Consider the following 18,370-nt stretch of genomic DNA (forward strand, 5'->3'; position numbering starts at 1 on the left):
GTTTTTCAACTCAAAATCAATTAGATGCAAAAAAAAAAAAATAATAATAATAAAAAAATTACCTCAATGGTGGCAACAACATACTCGGATAGCAATGCGATGACTAGTGTCATCCCAACCAACCATACAAAACCGCTCCAAAAACTAATCACTGCGGTTTCTTCTTCCACATCGTCATCATACTCATCTTCCTGAATACCAAATTCCATTTTAATAAAGATCCATTACAACACAATACTCTTTATGTTATATCGTGTGCATGTAAGTATATATAATATATTTTAGTTACCTGATCTTGTGCGTCGAACAATTGGCGGTGAGTCCAAAGCTGGAAAACGAGATATGCAATGTAACTGATCAACATAATAATACTGCTGGATCGCGATAGAACCAGTGACATGTCGGAAATAACAGCAGCCGGAGTATCTTCAGTTGCCACGTATGTGTACAACAATGGGAGCAAGTGACACAACAATCCTAGTAGGAGTAAGAAGAAGTTCACATCGGCTTGTTTCTGCAACAAATGACCACACAAAATTGATTTGGTTTAACAAAACCCGCTATTTAATTTTTGTTCAAACTAATTAACCTATCGTCACCATAGTATAGTGTCTACGACTTGCTTGTTTATCAAGCTATAATTTTTATATAAAATCCTGGTTAAACACTCTAGCTATACAAAATCTACTGTATTCCATTCCCGTTTAGTTATTTGAACTAACAAAATAATATTGGTTTTGATATGCATACCCGGTCGAACCGGAGTTAAAATAGAAGCATACCCGGTCGAACCGTTGCTCCCTCCGCAAATTAGCTATTCCGCCGCAGAAAAGTGAAGTCCCGAGAACCAATAGAAGATTCGACAAAATCGAACCTAGTAGCGAATATTTCACAACTGCGACCTTATTATTGGTCAATGCCAGAATCGCGATTATCAGTTCAGTCGCGTTTCCACACGTTGCGTTTAGTAGACCACCCACTGCGGTTCAAAAAAACACATAAAAAAAACAAAATTGAGTATCTATATAAAATAAAGTAATTAACGTTTGCAGATTGAAAAAAAAAGAAAAATTGGTAAGAAGACGTTACATGTAGGACCGGTGTAGAAAGCGAGTTGCCTGCACGAGATGCACGAGAGAACGTGAATATAAACTTACCACAACCAAAATAACGTTATAACCTTTTGACGTTGATAAGATAATAAAGATGCTTGTACTTTGAATACTAGATGATAAGAGTTTGTAACTATGCTGTCACGTTGACATATGAGTGGGAAATAATTGTATGTGGTCGGTGATAATATCCAATCATGCATTGCCGAATCCCCAAAGAATATTGGTCCATGTCCATTTTTTTCAAAAAAAAGCATAAGAATATGGTGGAATTGGACCTAAATACCTAACTAACGTGTTGCCCATCATAATAACCTTTTAGATTTCAATCAAGTAGTGAAGAAAATGAAAATCTTAGTGGAAGTAAAAGAGACACGTTTGGTTTGTTGATAAAAAAAAAAAAAAAAAACAATAGAGCAACAAAAATTGTTAAAATGAGTGGCTGGTTTAGTAAGAGTTTCTTGAAAACGAAATAAACTATTGGTATAACGTCGTGATAGATACTCATTTTATCGACAGTTGGCTAAACTCTGTCATGATCGTAAGGTGAAGAATTCAAATAATAAAATATGTAAACCGATAGAATAAGAGATGAGGATGAATACTACTTACTCTGTCAGAAAGCTGACTCGCTCAGCCAAAGGTGTCAGTCCTAGCATGCTCAGTCCAAATATCCACGGCTGTATTATTCAAATATTAACCAAAGTGTTATGTACATGTATTATGTATATATAGTATATGGTAGTTAATCATTTATATTAAGTGCACAATTACGTGGCAAGATTAAGATACACCAAAATTTTTACTTTAATACAATGATTGCAAATCTAATTTTAGGGGGAGCAATAATTTTGATTAGAAAACAAGCGTATAATGGCATAATTCCAAAATATCTTAAATATTAATAACAAATTGATCCTAAAAACCAAGATTTAGGCGTTTCGAAACCAAGGTTTGATGAAACAGAGGAAATTATAGATACCTGACTGACGCCACAATAGGTGCAGATAATGGCGGCAGGAATGGCCGGAAAAAGAATGGCAAGCTTTGTGCCGAGAATGACTTCTTGGAGATTGGTGAGAAAATCTTTGAGACCTTTGTATGGAACCTTCTGAATCACTCGGAGGTCTGATTTTTTCCTTAGAGAAGAAGAAGACATGTTGTGAGCTGTTCTTCCATGTCTCAGTTCTCTGCTCGATCCTTTCGGTGTCATGCTCGCGTTTCCGTTCTCTGCCGATGACCACGGCTCTGTCACGATTCCCGCCATTGCACCACTACTGACTCAAAAACTATGTATTTTAATTCTGAGTCACAAATGTTTTTTTGTTGTTGTTGTGACCTCTTTTGAGTTTTGCTTTGCTGATTCTTCTTTATACGATGAATGGCGTCATGATTTGGTTTGTATATATATACTGATTAGTTTTTTTTTCTACTGGGTCCACAAGGCAACTTCCTCGAAGTTTCCCTTGTGATATTTTTCTATTTATTTAATGTTTTGGGATGTTATTGCATTTTTATATATTTGGAAAACCAAAGTCAGAAATGGTATGTAAAGATATTGCCAGTCGATAGTATAACACATGGCTGGTAAATCTTTGGTTCTTGGGAAATTATTAATTATTTGGATTAATATCCAAATATTGTAAAGATAGGTTTGGTTAGTCATATTTTAGTCTAGTAGCAAAATGGTTAAAAATTAATATGTTGAAGACCAAAATTTGACTACCACATTGAGTGATTTTATAAGAGAAAAGAAGGTTTTTTTCTAACTTTGCCTAACAGTGTGATATTTGACACTCTATTTTTATGACCAGAACAGAAAAATAGTTTCATACTTTTAAAGTTTTTAAAGTAAAAACTGAAACCAAATTAATTTATGATAGACTAATTTAAAAATATAAAAGATTTTCAAATATATATATATATATATATAAATCATATTATATTTAATAATCATATAATGTATTAAAGACACAACTCAAATTTGTATTTAATAGTATTCTATAAGTTACAGTTTGACTGTCTTTAAAACATATGTACTAAAGAAATGGTATCATAGCATAATTGTTTTATCTTTCCCAAGAAATAATAGAAAATAATAGTTTCAAAATTAATTTATTGTTAATTATACTATTTATTTTTAAATGATAAGAAATAGAGACAATTTATAGAAGAAAAAAAAATATGTATATTAAATTTGACACACTTTTATTTTCATGAATTATTATAACAAATTAGCTAGACTTAGAGTATAAGATATATGTTTTGTGATATCGTTTTAATAAATTATTTTAAAATTGACTTATCAAATTATAAAATTATTTGTTGTTAACTATTACTTTTAGATATAAAAATAAAATTAATTTATAGGACAACATAATTTATCTATCAAAGTAAGATATTACACTTTTTTTTCTTAGAATAATTATCAGTTTTTTTTCCAAAAAAACCAAAGTATAAATTAATTAATTTATTATAATTATTTAACAAACATACAAAAAATAATTAAATTTACTGTAACTAATTGTCCTATTACTATAAAATGGTTTCATACATTTCAAAGTAAAAACTGAAACCAAATTAATTTATGATAGACTAATTTAATATAAAAGATTTTCTAATATATAAAAATCTCACATTATATTCATTAATCATATATATATTGTATTAAAGACACAACTCAAATTTGTATTTAATAGTAATTTATAAGTGACATTTTGATTGTGTTTAAATTATATGTACTAAAAAAAACATAATGGTATTATAAAATAATTGCTTTATCACCCTATGATATAACAGAAAACAATAATTTCAAAATTTAATTTATTGTTAATCATACTATTTATATTAAAATGATTAGAAATAGAGACAATGGATAGAAAATAAAAAATATATTAAGTTTCACACACACTTTTATTTTCATGAATTTTTATAAAAACTGGTTAAACTTATAGTATAAGATATTTGTTTTGTGATATTGTTTTAATAAATTATTTTAAAATTGACTTATCATAAAAACTATTTTTTTTAACTATTACTTTTAGATGATGACAGTAAAATTAATATATAGGACAACATAAAATTATCTATCAAAAAAATTAGGCTAGATCTTACACTTTTCTTTCTAGAATACTTATCAGTTTTTTATTTTTCAAAAAAGGAAAAAAAGATTGAAAATATAACTGATCTTAACTATTTAACGAAAATACCATATATAGTTGACTTTGTTATAAGTAATGATCTTATTACTATAGTAACATACTGTTTAAATAATTTCAACAATACATTGTAATCAAAAATATTTAATAATATTTACTTTAACTTTTCTCTTTTTCATGGTCCTTCTATGAAACACTATATAACATATATAAATTATAAATTATAGTTGAACCATAATATTATGAATATTATTTTTTAAGACATATATTAATAATTACATTTCTACATTTCATATATAATTGAATAAAAACTTCATTATCTATTTCAAATTAATAATGCATACAACCACACATCGTGTGAGCTACTTTATAGTATATTATAATTCATAAAATAATATTATTAGTATTCTATGAGTGATTGAATTATTGAAAACATTTTATTAGGCCTCGAAATGAACATATAATTTATGCATACTGAAGGTTTAACTTTACCTTGTTTACAAAATATTTAGAGAAAACTACAAAATGATAAATCATAATAAATAAATAGAATATTTTTAACTAGAGATACGTAGTAGTTGTACATATCTCTCTCAATACCCCACTCGAATAAGCTCAAGTGCGGAGATCACTAAACAGTAAACAGTAGACACTCAAACTCTGCTTGACAAAGGCTTTGGTGGAAATTGTACCCGTTGCGTGGATGTCAAGACATATTTAGTCCTCATCGTACTCCAAAGAAGCTCATCAATGATGTGATGTCAGATTGTCATCGAACCATGATTCCATATTACCATTGTCCAGTTCCAGTACTTTAGGTTGACATGAAAAAAACCGAAAATGAGAAACCCGGAAAAAGAACTCAAGAAAACAAAGTTTGATAATTAATAAAATAAAAAAAAAACTCCTGGTAAAAAGACATGTTCGGTAATAAAGAAAAAAAAATACCATGTTGTGTATTAAATGAATTTCGCATAAGAAAACGAATTAGCGTCACAATAACACTTGCTAGGTAGAGGGGTGTTTTTTCAGAGTATCTTAAATGAAAAAAGATGGTTAGGTACAGGAATTATTAGAGAATACATGGTCATACATACCAAGTATATTAGTGTATACTCAACTACACAAAGTATATGTATTATATGACCACATACATGAACTATATGACGTTATGCGGTCAACATCATAGACATATAATCTAGTACACCGGTTGATATATCATGGTTTTACGGTTTTTAATCATGATATAAGTGTGATTTTTGAGTCTTTTCATTTGTTTCTAGGTTGTTTTTGAGTCTTTACAGATTATCTAGGAATTTGGCATGGAAGGAGCAAAATGATTTGGATGATTTTGGAGCATTTTACCGAAGGAAAAGAACTTGGAGTCGGATCAGAGTTGGAGCATCGACCGGCACCGAAGGAGCATCGGTCGACACCTATGTCTATCCGACGAGAGAAATAAGAAATTGGAAGTTTTACAATTTTACCCAAAGTTTTCCTAAATTGCAACACAAGTCTCTAACGTGTTTTAGGACATATATATAATGTTTTTGAGTTTTAGAAAACCCTTAAGTTATTTTCTAGCAGTTTTTGAGAGAGGGATATTGAGAGCTTTTGGGAGAGAAGGATCTGAATTCTTTGTAGAGAGAAGATTTCTGAACTCCATTTTTTTTCTTTTAATATCTATTGCTTGTTATTCAGAATGATTTGTTCTTCATTAAGGTGGGATTATTGGTTTATGATTTTAATGGATTTGAAAATCCAAACAAAAATCATGTGTTATTCGATCATTCATTTTAAAATACTTATCAAAATTATGTGTTATTGGTTATATGATTTACAAATACTTGTTAAAATCTCATGTTATTCATTTAATGATTTATTTTAGGATTTCAAAATCCACATTATGTTTTAAATGGATTTGAAAGTGTAAAATAGAAGGATTCAAATCTAAGGATAAAACATGTTATTTCAAAGTCCATATGTTTTGATTTCCATTATTTGTAATTTTATATGGATTTAGAAATCACATTTCCAATAACAGCCCCTAAACATGTCTGAGTAGTTTGCTTGTTAGGTTTAGGGTTTTTCACAGAGTTTTTATGATTTATTAGATCTGTGATTTTTAGGGTTCTTAATCTTTTATGATCTTCATCCTTGGTTGTTTTTCACAATAGTTCTTGATTGATCACCTAGAATTATTATCTTAGGGAAATTAATTGATATGAGAATATAATTGTTTCCGTGATTAAAACCATTGATGAACAAAATTACTTTTTACAAAGAGATTTGAATTAGTGATTTTGTGAACTTATTTAAACCTGTTTTTAAAGCTGATTTTTAACCTAGAATTTTACAAAGAGATTTGGATTTCTGGTTTCAAATTTATATAATAATTGCAATGAGAACTGAATTATTTTACCAAAACTGTTTAGAGTTCTAGATCTGATTTTTATTGCATGAACCCTAATTAAGTTATTGATTTAATATTTCATAATTATCTGAGAAATTCTCTAGGCTTAACCTTTTGATTTTCTGATTTCACAACACTTTGATTTAATATTTTGTATTGTCTTCTTTTGTTTTTAATATAATTTAATATGTTTAGCGTAATATCAAAAACTTTATAATTTATTGTGTTTGATCCTGAGTCCCTGTGGATTCGACCCCTAAGTACTACATTGATCTCTTGTTTGAGAGAGTAGCTCTAGGGTTTAATTTGAGCATATCACCGGTCAACTAACTCCGGCGAAGACCGATGTTGACTCCGGCGTTGACCAACACTTAATAAAAAAAAGTATTCTAAATAATAATAAAAAAATATTACAGTAAATCATTTATGGGTTTTTATGATTAAAAGACATATTCTATTGAATATCCAATTTTTTAATATAATTATTATATGAAATCATTTATGGTTTTTTATTAATTAAAAATATTCTATCCAATATCTAAATATTTTTTTAATGTAAAATAGAGAACCCAAAACTTAAAAAAAAAATCTAAAAGTTAATTTAACATATTGTAATTGTGTAAAAGAGGGTAAAAATGAAAATGTTCATATGTTAAAAGTAAATTTTGTGAATTTTTTATTGTTGTTTATATGTTAATTCAATATCTAAATATTGTTTTATATATTTCCTAAATATATCCTAAATGTAAAATAGAGAACCCAAACCTTAAAAAAAAATTCTAAAAGTTAATTTAACATATTGTAATTGTGTAAAAGAGGGTAAAAATGAAAATGTTCATATGGTAAAAGTAAATATTGTGAATTTTTGTTGTTGTTGTTTATATGTTAATTCAATATCTAAATATTTTTTATATATTTCCTAAATATATCCTAAATGTAAAATAGAGAACCCAAACCTTAAAAAAAAGTTTTTAAAAATTAATTTGACATATTGTAATTGTGTAAAAGATGGTAAAAATGAAAATGTTCATATGTTAAAAGTAAATATTGTGAATTTTGTTGTTGTTGTTTATATGTTATTTTGAGTATGTAAATTATTTTCTAATGAAAGTAGTTGAATTTGATTTTATTGATTTTGTAGTATATATTTTTTTGTAGTATTTAAATAATCTGATTATGAGAGATTTATATATATATATATATATATTGAAAATAATTATAAGTTATTTTTATATCTTGAAAATAATCATAAATGATTTTATATCTTGAAGATAATTATAAATGAATTTTTTATCTTGAAATAATTATAAATGATTTTCATTTAACTATTTACTTTAGCTTGAAAAATAAAAATTAATTTAACTATTTACTGTAATAATTTTTTATTATTATTTCGAGTATTTTTTTTAAGTGTTGGTCAACTTCGGTGTTCGCTGGAGTTAGTTGACCAGTGTACTAAATTATATATTTATGATGTTGACCACATAACATCATATAATTCATGCATGTAGTTATGTAATATATATACTTTGTATAATTAAGTATACAATAATATATTTGGTATATATGATCATGTATTCTCCAATATTTCATTTTTTTTTCAATCATACACTCCTAAACTTGTGTAGTTAGTACGGATACGAAGTTGATGGTTTAGCCATGTGGCTTTTTGGCTTAACGAGGAGGTAATAATAGCTTCATAAAAGGCAGGAAGCGGCTGCTGGCTCTTGTTCGCTAGTATTACTATTTATGATGTTATTAACTTCTAGCTGATATTTATTTCATATTCATCTAAAAAATGGTGATTAAAATTAGACCATAGAAAAGAGGTCGACATTGATCAAAAGAAAAAGATAAAAAAAAAAGGAGGTCGACAAATTAATCGAGATAAAGAAAGAATCTAACGAGAATAAGAAAGACATAAAAACGAGATTCATTCTTTTAAAAAAATATGTGATGTTCCAAGTATGTCTCTTTTGGAGGGAGGTATTAAATAAAATAATTAAAATAAAATAAAAAACACAATGACGTATATATCCATATTTAGATTGCCAAAGAATTTTTATTTTGAATTCTCAATTATTAGCAAAGCTATGAAATTGTAGTTTGTATAATATTTTTCTTTATCGATCGTTCCAAATTATCAGGATGTTCTGAAGGGACCACTTCTTAATACATTTCTATATTTTGTAGGAGTATAATATTTAATAGAACCTTAGATCTAGCGATAGGGTTGATTTAACAGTCCAAGCTCCAACACATTTTGATGACCTTTTGCTTCAACACCCACCATCCAATCCGTACCCATAAATATGTGAATTTGAAGATTTTGAAAAGATCTCATCAAGAAAGCGAGATGTGTGATAAAGTTAAACTAGTATATAAGTAAAACATTCTAAGATGATTTCGTAATTGTACGCATAATGCAAATATTCCAAGATGATTTCGTAATTATACCCATCAATTTGTTCAGTTATATAGCGCCACTAGTCCCGGAGAACTATAAAACTAAATATCATAAGCGCTCGATAACGATGTATTTATTGCAATTATGGTCTCTAAACCATAACGTAAGTACTCAAGCGGATGTGGCCGAGGAGTAGGGAACCCAAGTGGGTAGATAAAGACGCAAACACAGCTGATCAACTCATATGTGGTGTCCCAATACAGAACAACATTGATATTTCTGGAAAAGCCCCACAAATCTTTAGAGATTTTGGAAGTTACACTAGCTTCTTGTTTTGGTTCAATCTTATATACGTATGGGCGACAATGGATGAAAGGCGTTGGGTACACAATAATGTAAAGGCCAAGAGAATAAAACCAAAATTGTATTTAACGTAGAAACCTTAGAGGAAACTTCCCGGAAGCTGCCTTCTTGATATTGCGTCTATGTACTTCTCATTTGCATGTGGAAGATGTTGTTATCGACACTTCTTGGATAAAACAACTATAACGATTTTTTGTCTTTGTTACTTAAAGATATCAAAACTAATCCAATCGCCTACATTTGTTTCCTTACTGTTTACTTGTTAGGGCATCTTGCCTAGCGTGGTCAGAAACCATTTGAGGAGAGCGGGTGGGGCCTTTAGTGTGTACGGAGTAAGAGACTAATGTTATCATTTACCTAATCTCTTCTTAGAAAGAATCATAATCATACATTCTCTCAACAGTATAAATAACCATATTTTTGCAAAGAATCCTAAGCAAAAATGAGTACGAATATAAATAACGGCTTCGCAATTATTGTTGTCTATCATAAATTCTATTCGCATACGACCAGTACAAATTAGTGTTCCAAGGATAAATTGGTAAAGGTAGCACAACACACAGCAAAAACACAAACGATATAATATATATGAGAATTTTACATTATCACATAAACTACAATCTTTTCTTCTTGGAAGTTTGATAGCCTGCAGTAGTGAAGCAATTCAGTCTTGTAGAAAAGCGATTATTATGTTTTCGGACTTCACAAAATATGAAACGTATGGTTAAAGTGAAAAAAAAAAAATCAAGCTGACCCGATTGTATAAACTTTTTTTTTTGCTAAGCAAGTAAATATAATATATCATGAAAATTTGGATTTACATTCTGATTACCATAGACTTTGGTCCCTTGGCAAAAAAGACTTGGTATAAACTTCCGCAAAAGAAAAAGATTCTTAAGCTTGAAAATTAGTAATTCTCATATATATATATATATATATATATATGAACGAAACAGTTTATATAATTATATGATACTATCAAACCTAATGGAGCGGTTGACTTGAACCACTCCAATATGATGAGGAACTACCCCAACCGAATAAACATGACAACTTTGTTAAAAAGCCTGATTCACGTAAGTGGTATCAAAAGCGTTTTAAAAAACGGAAGCACATTAGCGGTAGTAAAATAAAGGTACCAGTACTGTCTAATGTTTACTTTAGAGCGATTTCTAATGTTTCAAAAATTAGTAAAACCTAATTTTGACTTGTGAACCAGTACTGCTGTCTCTAATTCACATAAAATTATTGTGTTACTTCAGTAACTATACTAATGATATACTCCTTCTGTTTCACAAAGATTAATGTTTTGAGATATTTTTTTGTTCCATAAAAATTGATGTTTTATAAACTTCAAGAAGTAATCATTGAAAATATTTAAATTTTTTGAATTGTTATTGATTTATATTTTCTCTCTCTACTAAAAAGTAATTATAAATTAATTTATAAATAAAAACTAATTTTTTTTTTAATATGTGTGAAAGTATTAAAACATCAACAATATATTTGTGAGACGGAGAAAATAATACGTTGACTTGGCGAGACCACACATAGGAATTGATTCTTTGATTATTTTAAGAATAATATACTTAAGGAATTGTTATTGGGTCTGATGTGTTTGGTACCTTTTTTTATCAGTAGTGCGATCTGACATTATCACAAAACGCATAAACCCTTATTTGCATGGCCTAATCAATTTATTATTAATCAGTCTCTCTCTCTCTTTTTTTTTTTTCATTAATCGGAGTGAGACGAAGCAAAATTCTCCTGGCGAGAAGAAGAACCAGCCATGGTTGGACCACAAAGACCTCAAATCGTCCTCTTCGGTTCTTCAATTGTTCAATACAGCTTCACCGATGGTGGTTGGGGTGCCACACTCGCTGACATCTACTCTCGTACGGTTTGTAATTTCTCTCCTCTTCTTCTCCCTTCCAATTCCCAATTTTTGTTCTTCCCAATTCCTTGTAATCTCGACTCTTAGTTCTGGAATTTGCCGTCAGGACTTTGATTGTGTAGTGAATAATGTAACAATGAACCCACCTAATTTGTTTAATGCTGATGACCCTTTACTATTCCCAAGTGGAGAAACTGTTTCAGTGTTAGTAAAGCTAATGATTGAAGATAAAGTTCGTACCTTTATGTGTGTGTGTGTTTTGATTTCATATCCACAGGCTGACATCATCGTTCGTGGTTATGCTGGTTGGAATTCTAGGTTTGCCTTGAAGGTCTTAGACCAAGTCTTCCCAAAGGTACACTCTTGTTCTTGTAGTCAATCTTATGTATGATTCCTCGTTGAGATGATCTCCCATAGTGAAAGATTTGTCTTTTCTTGACCTCTGTTTTTGTTTTTTCGTTGTACTGTTAGGATGCTGTGATACAACCTTCATTGGTGATAGTCTATTTCGGTGGGAATGATTCAATGGATCCTCATCCATCAGGCTTTGGTCCTCATGTTCCTTTATCTGAATTCATTGATAACATGAGAAAAATTGGAGAGCATCTTTTGGTAATGCCCTTTTTAAAGTTTCAATCTTTTTTTGATGTTAGTGACATGTTTCATTACTTTACTTGCTAACTCTTGGTATCTTCTTATTCCTCTTGTTACCAGGGACTCTCGGATAAGACCCGCGTCATTTTCCTTACTCCTCCGCCAATGAATGAGAAACAGATCCAGCTAGTTTTTGGGTACATGCCTTGCTGAACTTGGTCTCTTACTATTATCTTTTGGATGTTTGATCATTAGCTTTATATAAATCATGTCTCAGGGATGTGATAAAAGGCCGGAGTAACGAGCTGTGTCGTCCATATGCAGAAGCGTTGTTAAATCTATGCAGAGAGATCAATGTGAAAGGTGTTGATATTTGGACGGCAATACAGCAGCAAGATGATTGGTTGAACAGCTGCTTCACGTGAGCTACTATAACCTTCATGATTCATTTAACTCTGAAATGATTCTCGGTTAAACTTACTCCTTGGATTTTGTTTTTACTTCCTAGAGATGGGATCCATTTCACAGCCAAGGCAAGCGAGATTGTCTTGAAGGAGATACTGAAGGCAGTGAGAGAAGCGGATTGGAAACCGAGCCTTTACTGGAAGTCATTACCGATTGAGTTTCCATTTGATTTTGGTGTTCCAAACTCCATAACCCTTTGTGATTTGGAATTAAACAGAAACATGCGGTATGAGCCAGACACCGTGAGCCTTTGTGACCAAGAGTTAACCAGAAACGAGCAGTTGGAGTCACCACCACCTACTGCCCGGTTGTAAAACAACACTTATTTAGAGATTATGCTACTATATTGACATGGTTTTACCAGTTTCACTCTTTATTTGCATCTGGATATTCATCTTGCTAATTTAACATTTGGTTAGACGCTTTGTTATGTATCATTAGGTTCATTGGGTCGTTGGATAACAACAATCAATCAATTCTCACTAGTATGCTTCCGAAATACAAAACAAAACTCATTCAAATCTACAAACTCTGTTTTCGTTTGGTGAACACTAGTGGTGGTCACTACTCAGCCAATTTTTTTTAAAATCATACAAATGTGGGTGTTATGGACCGTATGGTACTTTAGTTATCGAATTTCACAGATCACAAAAATATGATAAAAATTTGTAAGCTAAGGGTAGACAATAGTGTAGTTCGATTCGACAAGTTATTTCACAAACGAGTTCATTTGTTCCTCGCTCTACTTTGCAGGTTCTTTAAGACGATTATGGAAATGCACAAATGTGTGTGTTTACTAAGGTGTCCCCATTCACATATATCATAACAAATGAAAACAAGTTAGGTGAGATTGTTCGTTCTCATGGAAACAAGTAAAGTCGTAAATTATGATGATTGATGATAGAGAAAAGGTACGTAAAATGTTTTCTGAATCAGTTCATGTTACATAATACTGTATGATTGTATAATCATTGTTAGATTAATTTACCATAGAGAAGTGTTAATAACTTAAAATTGTGTATCAATATCTTTATTCAATAACACTACTAATTAAATTATATGTTTTTTGGTAAGAGACTACTTAAAATTGTGTATCAATATCTTTATTCAATAACACTACTAATTAAATTCTATGTTTTTTTTGGTAAGAGACTAATTAAATTAAATTGTCATGGGTAAACTTAACCTATTAAGAAAGAATAAAATAAGTATTATGTGTCTAACAGAAACTTCTAAAAACATAGTCCAAAAACGACAAATCACACGAAGAATATATGTCTGTTTTAACATAAGTTTACGAAAACACCCTCAACTTTTGTTTTTGTATTAAATTAATTAAAAAAGTCCTCAAAAGTCAAAAACATTATAAGGTAATATAGTGATATCTTTCCATCTAGCGTTCAACCCCGGTGACCAAAAGAGGGAAGATTCACCGGTAAACCAATCATAAAAGTGTAACCGTTACATTATTGATAAGCTTTGCCACAGATTCTCACAGGTTCTTTGTTTTTTATCCTTATAAATTTCTCCAATCTTTTTTTTTATCAATTCTCCACCTTTCCTTCAGCTTGTTTTTTTTTTGTCTCTCTAGAACTGCCGAGATGGATTCACCTCTTCATCCATCAACGCCGGACCTTAATGTACCATATTCTCCTGTGTTTGTCTCAAGGTTGTCAGCTTCATCTTCTTCCGATAACGTCGTCGAAGGAGATGATGATGATGGTGCTCGTAGTAGTAGAAGTCATGGGGTTTTCAATTGGGGTGAGTTTTGCTCGTTCCGAAACCTTTCAGAGCCGAACATCTGCTGGGCCACTTTGGCTCTTCTTGTCTGGATCTTTGGTTTGTCTCTCAACTTGTTTTTTTTTTTTTTTTTTGGATTTTCGTCTTTTGCTTTTGAATTTTTGACTAATTCTCGATTGATGATGATGACTTCCACAGCGTCGTTTATTCTGGTTAAGAATCTTTTTGGACCAAAGAATGTTTGGCTTGGACCTTCTTCGTCCATTATTGTTGACCCTAGCTCTTTTTTTGTCAAAAGCATTATGGTTTGTCTTTTTCTGCTTCTTCTTTTCTTTAATTACTCACTCTTCTGTTGATCAAGGGCTGTGTTAATTTATTGAATTTTTTTTGTTAGGTGAAGGAGCTTGATTATTCCAAGTCAGGCCTTCAGCTCTATGGATTCTATGGGTCTCCTCCCTTGGATCGTTTGGTGAACTGGTCAGAATCCCGAGTGTTTCCTCTCTCACATGATACTTACAAGGTAGCTAGGTTTAAGATTTCTCTGTACTACAATATGTTTGAAGTCAGAATCTATTATAGTTTTGATTTTCATTGAATACTCTTGTAGACAATTTATTGAACTGATTTCATTTTCCTCAGGGTTGGCCTTACTACTTTAATGAAGGATCTTCAATGAACATATCGTATAGGGTTAAACCAGAAGGTTCTGCGGTTCAGCTTGTGGTCAATGAAGGTTAGTATATATTTGTAGTTTTTTCATTTTTCTATGCCTGCTTCTGCTTGTTGGTTTGATATTGTTAGTGAGGCTGTTTAAAATCATGTAACAACACAAAGATAAACCTAAAAGCTTGACACAAAACAAATAACTTGACTAAACCCGAGACTTCATTCGTATCTACTCTAACGTAAAGCAAAACCACAACTAGAAAAGGAAAATAGCTTTGAATAAACTAAGAGGATATAGAAGTGTGAGTGAGTTTGTTTTTTTTTTTTTTGAAAGTGTTTCCTTTTAGGGAAAACTGATTATTTCGGAGCTCTTAATTCATAGGAAGTCAAGGCATCTCTCGGACGTTTTGGGAAGAACCTGCATTTCATTACATTAATGCATTGTCGTGGAATCTAATTGAGGGTTAGTCTAATGAAAGTTCCCAACTGAAAATGCATCGTTTTATAATGATTACCATTGGTTGATAAAAGTTCTTTGCAGGGAGTGGTATGATTGAATTGAAGATGATTAAGTCTTCAAGTTATTATCTTGCTGTGGCTAACTTGAAGAAGAGGAAGGACGTCGAGGTAATAATTACTGACTTATTAAGTAATGACTTTGGATTATGTTTATGGTTTCTGCACCGTTCATTGCTTTACTTGACCTGATGTTTGTTCAGGTGGAACTGACTATTGATGTGAGGGCTGTGTTGTATGATACTAAACAATCATTCTACAACTGTACCTTCAGCAATGGCGAGTGCACATTCAAGCTCAATGCAATGTCCCTTGTTGGAAATTCTTTTGTCGTAACTTCACCAGCACCGAGTCATGAGGTATGTATTTGTAAGACAAAACACCAACAAAGTTATTATTATGAATCTTAGCTGAATGAATGTTCGTCTCTATCCTTGACTTTGAGCTTAGGGAGTATCCATCGAAGATAAATGGTACATAAAGTTCACATATCAACCTAGAGGGATTGGATATGTAATTTTCATTGGTAAACATTTCAATCTTATCAAAGTCAAGTTGATAATTGGATTTGAGCATTGGTCAGTTTCTCTTTGACAAGAATTTGAAGCAGTGACATGTAGTATTATTGCAAATGTAGGTGTGGTGACTTGCTTCATGGTTGTAGCGTTACTATTCTGCAACAAGTTACAGTGCTTTTGTGAAGAGGGATATAATGATTTAGCTAGAGCATATCTAATTGGAAACAAAGATGACGATGTTTCAAGCATAGGTTCATGTAATGAGCCTTTTGCAAATGATGATGCTGATTTAGAAGATAATATGAGACATGTGGGTGAAGCAAGTAACCAAACTAGACGTCTCTGTGCCATTTGTTTGGATGCTCCAAGAGATTGCTTTTTCCTCCCATGTGGCCACTGCGTCTCCTGTTATGAATGCGGAACAAAGTAAGTTTTTGTACAGGAATAAGATAATATACAATTAAACATACTAAAACTATTTGATTGCACTACGCACAATGATGTTTGCTTAATGTGTTTACTGTATTGGGATTGATCTGAAATATTAAACCTTATGAATGTGTAGGATGGCAGAAGCTGGTGTGAGTTGTCCAATATGTCAAAGGAATATGAAGAAAGTAAAGCGAATTTATACAGTGTAAGATAATCAATATATAAATCTCTTTAACATGATGTTGAATCCATATAACCATTAATAATAAATTATCATTTGATCTTGACAATGCTCATTTCTTTCTTGGCATGATTATTTCATTTCGTCGCTTGACCATCTTTTAAATTACACCATTTTGTTAAAACTTAAAACCACCATAGGTTTAAGAAAGTATAGTAAATCATTGTTTGTTGACTATAACATTCCGGAATGGGTCGACGCCCTGAAATGGTAAGTCGAGTATCTCTTGGTGACTTGGGAATATGCGTTACAGTGGGATTGAACCGTACAAATCTATCACCCCTCCAACACACAACCCTCTACAATGCACAAATTTCTGACATTAATCAAGCTGTAGGTGTGGAAAAAATAATTCAAGCTGTATGTTAATAATAAATTACTTTAATCAAGCTGTATGTTGCTTTAATCAGCTAGTATTTGGTTTATTTTTAATTGTTATATCCCCATATTAGTAATAAGGTTTCTCTTTTCCTCTAAGAATCACCTAAATGGATCCAGTTCGTATGCATCCACATCTCGTGTATCGATCTCGTAACGTGGTCCGTGGAAGAACAAATTCCCTCGTGTATGTACTGCTTCGTCCTCGTTATGGGTATGTGGTTCCTCGGTTGGTTTCTCAACTTTTTTTTTGTTTCAATTTACTCTAAACCAGGGCGTCAGCTATATATGGATTCTCTATGAGTCTCCTTCTTTGAATTGTGATGTGATTGGTCATAATCCCGACTGTTACCCGTCTCACAGGATACTTACAAGGCAGGTTTAAGATTCGGTTTGAAATTGTCATTGAAAAACTGAAATCAAAGATTCAATATTTACCTATTTTTTAGTCAGAATTGATTATAGCTTTGGTTGTCATTTGAATTCTCTTTTTGACAATTTATTGAACTGATTTCATTTGTCTCACGGTTGGCAATACTATATCAATAGAGGGACTCTTTTTAAGATCACCTATAAGGTTAAGCCCCAAGGTTCTGCGGTTCAGCTTCTGGTCGAGCATTAAGGTTAGTAATAATAGTAAATATTGTAGTTTTGTCAAATGCTGATTGCTATGTTTGCATGTTGGTTTAGTATTGTCAGTGAGGCTGTGATAGAGTTTCAAAAAACATGAACACAAAGAAATACCTATGAGTTCTTTATTGATGGAAACACGTAACCGCTAAATCCGCAGCAAAACCGCAAAAATATACCTAATCCCATTTCCCGCGTTGTTTTCTTACAACCGAGAGAATTCATTCGTATATAGTAGCAGTTAATTGAAACCCCAACTAGAAAAGGAAAATGACTTTTGATGAATAAACTTAAGAGGATATAGAAAAACAAAATAAAGGCCTAAAACAGTAAATCAAACCAAAACTCATAACTGTTATAAAATGGATAATTTGTGATTATCCATCACATACTTCCCCTCTAAGTAGCTAGGGCTACAAGTACAGTAGTATTTACTCTTATCTTCTTATCCTTAACTTCCCTATATATAAGTTCATTTGCTTCGATGTAATAACACAAGACGAGAAGAGGAATAATAATAAGAAGAGCATCATTGTTTAACTCTCTTCCCTCTACTCTCGATCTCTCTCTCCATTTATTTACCATACATACTATATATTATACATACATATATACACATATACATATATAATATAATATTATTATATATTTGCCTTATGTTTTATAACAATAACTGTCTATTTTATCTCTAAAATCATCAATAACATATAAAAACTCAATAAAACTCAAATCATTTAAAATAATCGAATACACTCTCACTCAGTCACTCTCCTAAATATTTACTTATTCCTACAAACATATAGTTTGTACTTTGTAGTCTTCATCTCAAACTATTTAAAATAT

The 18,370-nt window shown here is 31.1% G+C and overlaps 3 protein-coding genes across 7 annotated transcripts in view; 2 read left to right on the plus strand and 1 right to left on the minus strand.

Annotated features, from left to right (window-relative positions):
- The window catches only part of LOC104792615 (vacuolar cation/proton exchanger 1), a 44,620-nt gene that overhangs the window by 1,179 nt on the left and 25,071 nt on the right, over positions 1-18,370 (minus strand). Inside the window, exons 1-7 of one of the 3 annotated variants that reach the window (XM_010518803.3) lie at positions 4,550-4,706; positions 2,095-2,541; positions 1,725-1,792; positions 1,090-1,118; positions 783-979; positions 290-514; positions 63-191 (exon numbers count right to left, since the gene is read on the minus strand). In XM_010518803.3, coding sequence (XP_010517105.1) covers positions 63-191; positions 290-514; positions 783-979; positions 1,090-1,118; positions 1,725-1,792; positions 2,095-2,379 — 933 coding nt within the window. In that variant the 5' untranslated portion in view covers positions 2,380-2,541; positions 4,550-4,706. Of the gene's footprint in view, positions 1-62; positions 192-289; positions 515-750; positions 980-1,089; positions 1,119-1,724; positions 1,793-2,094; positions 2,562-4,549; positions 4,707-18,370 lie in introns of those variants that run through there. The other 2 variants (XM_087454572.1, XM_087454573.1) reach the window with 2 other exon arrangements.
- On the plus strand, positions 10,981-12,830 carry LOC104792616 (GDSL esterase/lipase At2g38180). 2 transcript variants are annotated; one of them, XM_010518804.3, is made up of 6 exons: positions 10,981-11,353; positions 11,625-11,702; positions 11,819-11,959; positions 12,062-12,138; positions 12,219-12,362; positions 12,450-12,830. In XM_010518804.3, exons 1-6 carry the CDS (start codon positions 11,243-11,245, stop codon positions 12,718-12,720), a joined length of 822 nt encoding a protein of 273 aa, XP_010517106.1. In that variant the 5' UTR covers positions 10,981-11,242; the 3' UTR covers positions 12,721-12,830. The 2 variants fall into 2 exon arrangements, with proteins under 2 accessions (XP_010517106.1, XP_010517107.1); XM_010518805.3 differs by having other exon boundaries at positions 10,986-11,348.
- LOC104792617 (E3 ubiquitin-protein ligase APD1-like) lies at positions 13,175-16,568 on the plus strand. 2 transcript variants are annotated; one of them, XM_019246973.2, is made up of 12 exons: positions 13,175-13,317; positions 13,804-13,904; positions 13,998-14,245; positions 14,345-14,451; positions 14,541-14,666; positions 14,786-14,879; positions 15,195-15,275; positions 15,354-15,439; positions 15,532-15,687; positions 15,779-15,854; positions 15,966-16,272; positions 16,412-16,568. In XM_019246973.2, exons 3-12 carry the CDS (start codon positions 14,008-14,010, stop codon positions 16,485-16,487), a joined length of 1,347 nt encoding a protein of 448 aa, XP_019102518.1. In that variant the 5' UTR covers positions 13,175-13,317; positions 13,804-13,904; positions 13,998-14,007; the 3' UTR covers positions 16,488-16,568. The 2 variants fall into 2 exon arrangements, with proteins under 2 accessions (XP_019102518.1, XP_019102519.1); XM_019246974.2 differs by lacking the exons at positions 13,175-13,317; positions 13,804-13,904 and having other exon boundaries at positions 13,918-14,245.

The sequence above is a fragment of the Camelina sativa genome, chromosome 6, assembly GCF_030686135.1.
Source record: "Camelina sativa cultivar CO46 ecotype springtype chromosome 6, ASM3068613v1".
Classification (NCBI taxonomy): domain Eukaryota; kingdom Viridiplantae; phylum Streptophyta; class Magnoliopsida; order Brassicales; family Brassicaceae; genus Camelina; species Camelina sativa.

Coding starts and splice junctions, on each gene's coding strand:
- LOC104792616 (XM_010518804.3), top strand. CDS start 11,243: ATGGTTGGACCACAAAGACCTCAAATCGTCCTCTTCGGTTCTTCAATT. Junction 11,960..12,061: donor AAATTGGAGAGCATCTTTTG/GTAATGCCCTTT, acceptor TCTTGTTACCAG/GGACTCTCGGATAAGACCCG. Junction 12,139..12,218: donor CAGATCCAGCTAGTTTTTGG/GTACATGCCTTG, acceptor ATCATGTCTCAG/GGATGTGATAAAAGGCCGGA.
- LOC104792617 (XM_019246973.2), top strand. CDS start 14,008: ATGGATTCACCTCTTCATCCATCAACGCCGGACCTTAATGTACCATAT. Junction 14,667..14,785: donor TCTCACATGATACTTACAAG/GTAGCTAGGTTT, acceptor CATTTTCCTCAG/GGTTGGCCTTACTACTTTAA. Junction 15,440..15,531: donor AGAAGAGGAAGGACGTCGAG/GTAATAATTACT, acceptor ATGTTTGTTCAG/GTGGAACTGACTATTGATGT.